This window comes from Rattus norvegicus, chromosome 20, assembly GCF_021556685.1.
Source record: "Rattus norvegicus strain SHRSP/BbbUtx chromosome 20, alternate assembly SHRSP_T2T, whole genome shotgun sequence".
In the NCBI taxonomy this organism is placed as follows: Eukaryota; Metazoa; Chordata; class Mammalia; order Rodentia; family Muridae; genus Rattus; species Rattus norvegicus.
The window spans coordinates 11,454,598-11,462,525 of NC_141553.1; the positions used below are offsets into that span (position 1 = coordinate 11,454,598).

At 55.9% G+C, this 7,928-nt stretch overlaps 1 protein-coding gene across 2 annotated transcripts; it reads right to left on the reverse strand.

Moving 5' to 3' along the window:
* Nucleotides 1-802: 802 nt before the first annotated feature.
* Cfap410 (cilia and flagella associated protein 410) lies at nucleotides 803-7,678 on the reverse strand. 2 transcript variants are annotated; one of them, XM_087597439.1, is made up of 7 exons: nucleotides 7,539-7,678; nucleotides 6,238-6,541; nucleotides 5,769-5,815; nucleotides 4,446-4,675; nucleotides 3,044-3,215; nucleotides 2,557-2,632; nucleotides 803-1,884 (listed from the first exon to the last, which is right to left on the reverse strand). In XM_087597439.1, exons 3-7 carry the CDS (start codon nucleotides 5,795-5,797, stop codon nucleotides 1,756-1,758), a joined length of 636 nt encoding a protein of 211 aa, XP_087453565.1. In that variant the 5' UTR covers nucleotides 5,798-5,815; nucleotides 6,238-6,541; nucleotides 7,539-7,678; the 3' UTR covers nucleotides 803-1,755. The 2 variants fall into 2 exon arrangements, with proteins under 2 accessions (XP_087453565.1, NP_001008352.1); NM_001008351.1 differs by having other exon boundaries at nucleotides 6,523-6,541; nucleotides 7,539-7,663.
* Between the last annotated feature and the right edge of the window lie 250 nt (nucleotides 7,679-7,928).

A 7,928-nucleotide genomic window follows, 5' to 3' on the forward strand; every position in this document is an offset into this window, starting at 1 on the left:
TGCACTGTAAATGTGGGTTCGCCAGTCTGGCTTACACAAGTGGGCTCGGCAGCCTAATTGTCTTAGTTAGGGTTTTACTGCTGCGAATAGAGTAGACGCCACGGCCACAGTGGCTCTTAGGAAGGGTTGAACATCTGAGACATCAAGGCCCTGCCCCACAGTAGCACACTTCTCCAACAAGGCCACACCTCCCAGTAGTGCCACTCCCTATGGGTCTGTGGGGGTCATTTTTATCCAGATCACACCAGTAATGGCCATCTGCTTGCTGGGGAAGCTGAGGGCCCAGGAGCTGCTAAATTCACAAGCTGGGGTCGTCTTAGCAGTTGTCTTAGCAGTTCTATTCTAGTGCTTAGGGCCTCTACCTGCTTGGCTGCAAGGCACCTTTGGGCCCTGGTGAGGGCAGCGGCTTCAGGTACAGAGCAGCCATGTCTTTCCTCCCGTACCACATCCAGCCCTGCTAGGAGTTGGATGGGAGGGCACTCGACCCTTGAGATCCCAACTCCTGCCCAAGGGCCTAGATCTTGAAGATTCAGAATAGGCTGAACGTCCCACGCTTGGCTCCAGGTTAGGGATACATGCTGTGCTTTAGTTTGTCCCCAGCCTGGCAGAGGCTGGGGGTGGGGGTCAGGGATTGGAGGCTCAGCGGAGCTGGTAGTTTGACCATCCCTGAGGTATATGTGAGTGTGTCACAGGGAGATGGAAAGTTAGGTTGTTACAGGCATGGGGTGTGACCCTGGGGGAACCTGCTGGCATTTCCAGAATCTTATGTCCTGGGACGAGGAACTGGACCTGGGACACAGGCACTGGTAGAAACAGTTTATTAAGAGAGAAAGTATTCCCATGTTTGGAAGGGGGCCAGTGGTGGAGCCGAGCCAAGGGCCCAGCTGCCCTGACCCTTCAGCATTAAGACCCTTACAGGTCACCTACACAGCCAGCTACTGTTTGCAGCAGGCTTCTTCACACGCTGCTCTACCTGTCCCTTGGCCCTTCCTCAGGTCGTTTTACATATGTTAACCTTGATACCTTCCTTGTGGCTGGTGGTGGGGGTCAGGGATTGGAGACTCAGCAGAGCTGGTACCTTCCTTGTGGCAGGTCACCCCAGAGTGGCACTAAGGTGGCCCTGCCTGGGTAAGCTACGGGGCCTCCCCAAATTGCTCTAACAAACACAGCTTTGTTGATGGTATCTGGCACCTCAGAATGATGAGCGACCCTGGATGTCCCCAACAGTCCCTCTACCTAGGTGACATCACTCTCCTGAAGAAAGAAACAGGACAGTGTCCTGCCCAGCCTTGTCCTGAAAGAAATCCATTCTCCCAGGCTATGTCTAAGGACACCTGGGACATAGTGCCCTGTGGGATATTCCAGGCAGTTCCCAGGGAGGCTTGCTACAGGGATACCAGGGCTCCCCCTAGTGGCTGAGAAACAGCATAACCCTGGGGTCAAGGCCCTGCCCGCCGCTGAGATGCTTCCTGCCCCAGACCTTCCAGCCCAGACAGACAGTGCTTTATTGGAGGGTATGGCTTGTACAGTCCTCCCCTGAGGCAGGGTCAGACGGTGCCCAGGGCATCGAGGCCTCAGCAGGTAAGTCCCAGGGGCCATGTTGGTGGGCAGCATCTCTGCCAGCTCTAAGCACAGGAGAGGGGTCGGCCTGGCCGGCAGCCACTGCATCTGCACTGGGAACCCAGAGGGAGGCTTTCCAGGCAGAGCTGTATTTCCTCAGGACGTAACAGGGTCCAGATCCTGGCGCATGTGAAGTCACTCCATGTCTTCCTGGGGCTCCAGTCTGTGCAGTGCCTGTAGCCGGTTGCCCACAGTCTGCTGGACGGTCTCTAGCCCCTCCGTGTCCAGCTCCCGCAGCAGCAGCAATATGGCGGTCAGGATGTTCTGGGGACAGAAAGAATGACCTAGAACCTGGTTGGTGGCATCCTTCCTAGGGTAAACAGTCTGAGGCCTACCAGGCAGTCACAGCGCAGACATTGATTGGTACAATGTCCTATCCAGTTACAGCCAGGCTTGGGTCTGAGGGTCCTATGCCCTTCAGAGTGGAATCCTCTCATACAAAGGGGTGGAAAGGGGTGAGAGACATGGGTGGCTGAGGGGCAGCACCTGTGGCTCACTGGGAGGAACAGGCCAGAAGTGAATAACTTACTTCAGCTTCTGACCCCTGACCTCTGCAGCACACTACGGCCTCTGCAAACCCGTGTGTGCCCTTGTTCTGCAGATGCAGGTCCAGGGGCGACCAGCTGGAAGGCGGACCTCGTTCTGGGACAGGACATAGGCATATTCTAGCTGCAGGGAGGAGGGCGCCTGGTAGGCAGGGAGTACACAAGTGCCTTCTGACAACTCTCTGTTGAGCAACTGAGGGTCTGGAGTCTGTGAGCACAGCCCTGCTCTTGGAATTGAGTGGTGTGTGTGTGTGTGTGTGTGTGTGTGTGTGTGTGCACTCTTGCCTCATGTACCCCACTCTTCCTATGAGCTCTGACCTGACTCCATGTTATCTCCACCCTTTGGAGGCTGTCTTCTGTTCTCTGGATGGAGGGGGCAGTGGTCACTCACCCTATTCTTGGGATTCTTCATAGTGTCCCTTGGTGAGAAGGAAGGAGATTGGTCTGAGGCAGTCTGGCCCTGGACTCTGTTGGTGAGAGGGAGACACTGATGGTACAGCAGTCAGAAGGCTCTTAGCACCACTATTTGCACATCGAGTCATACTGACAAGTGGTCCCAGCCCAGAGTGGGAGACAGATGGCAGGTGCCTTCTATGCCTTTATAATGGCACAGGAGCTCAGCGTGAAGAATAGGGGCCCAGAGCCACCAAGAACAACTTCTCTGTGCCCCGGGCTCCCCCTGGCAATGCTTTCTGCCCAGGGCCTCCGGGAAGGCACAAAAGTGACCCTGGTGGGATTCAGAGCCCAATGGTGGGCTGTGGGCACGCCCGCAGAGCTCTGCTCCTCTAGAGGACCCACGCACGGCCTGGTGTGCACAGGCAGGCTCCTGAGGTCACTCCCCTCCCTCTCATGCCCGAGGTGCTCCCCTGCAGGCTCACTCTGTCTCCTCTGTGTAGCTCAGCAGGCGCTGGCTGGTCTCAGTGGCAGAGCCGACAGAGCTGAGGTTGTACGGGGGCTTGGGACAGCCATTGCCTGCGCCTTCTCTGCTGGGGGCGGCGGTGATCTCATCGCCCTCCATCAGTGCGCGGGTCAGTTCTTCCTCCGTCACGGCTTGTGGAGAAGGACAGGAAGGTAATGGTGTCAGGGGACCTGGGCAGCATGGGCTCCACAGAGTGCCTCCTCGGGGCGTCAGCTTGTCTACTGCTGTGTGCACCCTGTGGTGGGGAGGGCAGGGGTGCTGTCCCTGGGGACAGTTAGTCCTGCTCCTTCCGATCCCCAGTCCTAGAATGTGTGGGACGCCTGGCAGGAGGGCAAGGGGTGCTTGTGAACCTCAGGTGTGGCCTCTTCTAAGGGCAAAAACGCCAAGCCAGATCAGTCTGTGCTGGGGTTGGACGCCCGGGTCTTGCACATACCGGTGGGCTCTCTGCCATCAGACTACATTTCTTTTTCTTTTCTTTTTTTTTTTTTTTCTTTTGGTTCTTTTTTTCGGAGCTGGGGACCGAACCCAGGGCCTTGCGCTTCCTAGGCAAGCGCTCTACCACTGAGCTAAATCCCCAGCCCCCAGACTACATTTCTAGTCACCCGGACAAACTTTAAAAGTGAAATGGATTTCACATATATACCCTACTTCACTTCTTGTTTAGTGAGCTTCTGGGAGAAGACAGCTGCTTAGATGTAACAGAGGAGGATCAGAAACAGTTCAGAGGAGAATCAGAAACCGTTCAGAGGAGGATCAGAAACCGTTCAGAGCATCACCTCCCCTGGAAAGATGGTTTAGCGGTTAAGAGCACGGACTGCTCTCCCAGAAGTCCTGAGTTCAATTCCCAGAAACCACTTGGTGGCTCTCACCCATCTGTAGTGGGATCCGATGCCCTCTTCTGGTGTGTCTGAGGGCAGTGACAGTGTAGTCATACATTAAATAAAATAAATACATCTTTAAAAAAAAACAAAAAACCATCATCCCATGGAGCCAGTGAAATGAACCCTGCCAAGAGCCCAGGGCAGGGCTCTCCACCATGGTAGAGGGGCCTGTAGCCCACACAGCATAGGTGGGCATGGTGTGGGAGCAGTAGGATTGTCCTCTGTGTGGTTCGAGGCCTGGCTACCACGTGCTGCCCGGTCACTGCACATCCTTGCCTCGGCACAAGGGTTTTCCTCGTGGAGGGAGGCAGAGGGAGGGGACTGTTGAGGGACAGAAGCCCAGGTGCCCTGGGGTACTGAACCCTGCAATGGCACCTCTGAAAGGGAACAGGCTCACAGGGACCGCTCAGATGATACTGAACAATGGGCGTCCTGGGGGGGCGCGGCCTCAGTGGCCACTGGGTGGGTGTGCGAGCCTACCTTGGTTGTCCAGCTTCTGCAGGTGGGGCAGGTTACGCAGCACGGTCATGCGGTAGAGGTGTGGGCTGGCGCCGCAGCACGGGTTCTCGGCCAACCATAGTACCCGGAGGTGTGGCAAGTCCTTCAGGTAGAAGAGCTCGTTCAGGCTGGGGATGCGGTTCCTCCTCAGGTACAGCTCGCTCAGGCGTCGGCAGCCACGCACGGGTTCCAGGGTGGAGACACTGTTGACACTGCGGGGGGCCAGCACACTGTCAGGGACCCACACAGACCAGGTCTCCACCGGCCACAGTGGCCTCCGCCTGTGGATCTGCCTCACCCACGAGTACCATGAGAAGGTGTCTCCGTCTTAGAGATGGGTCAGAACCAAATATCTTGGGTTGGTCAAGGGGCAGCATCAGCAGGAGCCCCTCAACCTGAGACGCAGCCACGCGGGCAGCTCCTTGGCCTGGGGCTCTGCTGCATTCACTGTGGCAGACAGGATACCCCGCCCTCCTTCAGAGACAGCGCTGAGCTCCCAGGGGACACACTTAGCCCCAGGGCAGGCTGAACTCGGCAAGAATGCTCACACATTCACAAAGAAACCAAATCAGATTTCCACAATCCCAGGCTAGAGACAAACAGGATTTTAGGGTGATTCCCATCCCACAGAAAAAGTGTACAGACACGGGAAGGGAAAACAGCATCCAGTAAGTAACCCCCAAAGTCCCCATCAACTCAACACACCAAGTCTTTACACACGGGGTTCTTCTCAACACCAGCCAAACACTCTACCTCTCAGCCAGAGCCAGGGCCTGGCCTGCTGAGTCAGCCCTATCCATGGTCCCTCCTGCGAGGATGCCCTGGCGGGTAACATGCTCCAGGAAAAGCCACCAGCACCATGCTGACACGCACTGGGCAGGCAGGTGGTAGGGGCCGTAAGATCAGTCCTATCCTGGGTCTTAGGATGGGCAGGAGAGGACTTAGAGTATTGGAGGAGCTCCTAGAGGTGGTGAGATCAGGAAGGCAGGGGAGGTAGGGTACTAGGAGTTTTGGGGGACAGATGTGGTCACAGGGAGGACTAGCCTAGCTGGACTACTGCTCATTATTAGGGGGCCTGCTACAAGCACACAGATGACTTCCTGGGGTGAATGTGACTGGGCAAGCAGAGGGGAGCCTTGGAAGACCCAGGTAATCTCCCGAGAAGGCTGAGAGGAGCTGCAGGAGGACCAGGCTCTTGAAGTCCCATTCCCTAGATGGGAATGTTTTCCCATACCCCACATGAAAGAGATGAGGTTCCCCATTGCCTCCATGCCCCAGGACTACAGCAACATAGCAGTCACATACCTGAGTGTGATTACCTCCAGGCTGGGCATCTCCCGGCATATAGAAATCTAGGGAGGGAAGAACAGGGCTGGTGAGTTGACAAGAGTGTCTTGTAGTCACTTCTCAGGACAGTGGGCACATCTGTCCTGGGTCCTGACACCTGCACTAACAGGGCCAAGGGGTACAGCCTTGCACACAACCAGGGCGCTCAGAAGAAATCAGCTGCATGTTGGTGTCTGTGGCCCAGCCTGCCCTTGGGGTGTTCTGCCCTGGGTGTTTCTACCCAACAGTTTACAACAGTTCTAGACACAGGACATTATAGTCAGTATCTTCTGAGGACGCCTGGCCAGGGATCTTGCGGTTTCCTACCCTGAGAAACACAACCTTTTCTTTTGCTGCTCAGGCACAGAGAAAGGACGGACACTCTCCTTGCCATTGGAGCTGGGCCCAAGACGGACAGAACTGCAGCTAAGCTTTGGTCACAACACACCTTCTGTGGATCAGACCTGGGCTGTGGGCTCCACAGTCCCAGGTGCCTGCCATTTAGGTGGGGTTAGGGTGTAGCCTCCAGAAGCTGAGGGGAGGCCAGGCACAGTGTCTCTGTTGATGTCTTTGAGGAAAATCACCACCCGGGACTCCTCCCAGTGCAGAGTTTTGGCTCTGCTCTCCTCTGTGCAGGACAAGGCACTGAGCTGGTGACCTCAGTTCTGTAACTTTAGCTATTCTTCTGGGGGAATGGGTATCTGGAGGATGATCCAATCAAGACAGAACTTACATCTGTGAGCTGGCTGCCCCTGGAGAAGAAAAGAAATATACTTTAATTTGTCGAATGAAAATATTAAACAAAACAAAACCTCCCCAGAGAAATCTAAAGGTTGTATGATCAGAAGGGCGCACAGTAAGGAAGCCTGGTTGCCCAGGTAACAGGGAAAGGTATCACAAATAGTTAAGTTGGTTTCTGCCAATACTAACGCACTTGGTGCATGGGGGTACCCGGTTTACTCAGGCTCCCCATAGCAGAAAGCTGTTTTGTCATACACATAAACAAAGGGGGTCTTCAGGAGAGGCCAAGCCCAAAGGCTGATCATGCAACTTATGAAGCAGACTTCACAGGCCTGCAATGTGGCTGTTGTTTCTGCCTGCACAGAGGGAGCCCTGATGGGCTTGCTGGCTCAACAAAGAAGGACATTATTGAAAACCCAGGACAGAGAGGATTGTGGCCCTGACACCAGATGTGCCAGGGCGGAGAAAGGCTTTTAATTAACAGAGCTCATTCCTTCCGCTACTGACCCCACTAGAAGCAAGGGTCTGCACTTGCTCTGCCCCTTCTAGAGGCTCTGGTTGCAGCGTCCCACCTGAGTCCCCAGAGACGGACTGTAGCTCTTTCACCCCCCACTAATACAAACTCCTCCAGAAGCCCAGGGCTTTCAGTAATAGTGTGACCCAGCCATGCAACGTTGAGTGCATCATCCATATAATAACATTTAAGTTACAGGCTGTCACCCATACCAGGTCACCCTCTCCAGCATCTAGTGACTGTTTATGGACTCACGACTTTACAACCTCAGTCTCTCCCAGTAGATATGCCACTAAACACCTTTGTCTTCAGATACCATACACGGTCACAGAGGTTAGTGAAAACCCCTCAGCGAGATTAGAGAGAAATTCTAGTTATCCTGAGAGGACCGTAACCCTGAGGCAGTGCCCCAGTGTGAGCCTGCAACCTAGCTAGCCTGGGGCAGCAGGCGCTCAGCGCGGCCTCTGCTCCCTCCCGCGCCTGGCTGGCCTCACCAGCAGTTGAGCTTCCGCACGCTGTGCAGCTCTGAAGCCTTGGCTCGGGACAGAACCATCTTTCGTGTCAGCTTCATGGTGGCCGCAGGGCCACAGGCCCGGCGCCCCTCAGCTGTACACTCCACTGGCGGGAGAGGACTGCGCCGCAGCGCGTCTCCAGGGGCGGGGCCCGCGTCTCTAGGGGAGGAGCCTGCGATCCCATTGGCAGCCAGGAGAGGGCGGAAGCGCGCGAGCGCAGCGGGACGGCCTGACTTCCGGGATCGAGAATCCGCCTCGCCCCTTTGGCCGCCCGCAGGCCCTCAGCGTGCGCGAGACTCCGGGTTTTGCTGCCTGGGGACCTCTGATTCCGCCTGCATCTTGTGTGCGCGTGCGCGGGAAGGACGGCCCTTA

Bases quoted from the DNA above. Each gene is read 5' to 3' on its own strand.
- Cfap410 (NM_001008351.1), bottom strand. From the start codon at position 7,615: ATGAAGCTGACACGAAAGATGGTTCTGTCCCGAGCCAAGGCTTCAGAG. The intron at 4,676-5,768 runs GTATGTGACTGC...GGCCCCCCGCAG, and splicing joins CTGGAGGTAATCACACTCAG to TGTCAACAGTGTCTCCACCC. The intron at 2,633-3,043 runs GTGAGCCTGCAG...TCTCACCAACAG, and splicing joins AGCTACACAGAGGAGACAGA to AGTCCAGGGCCAGACTGCCT.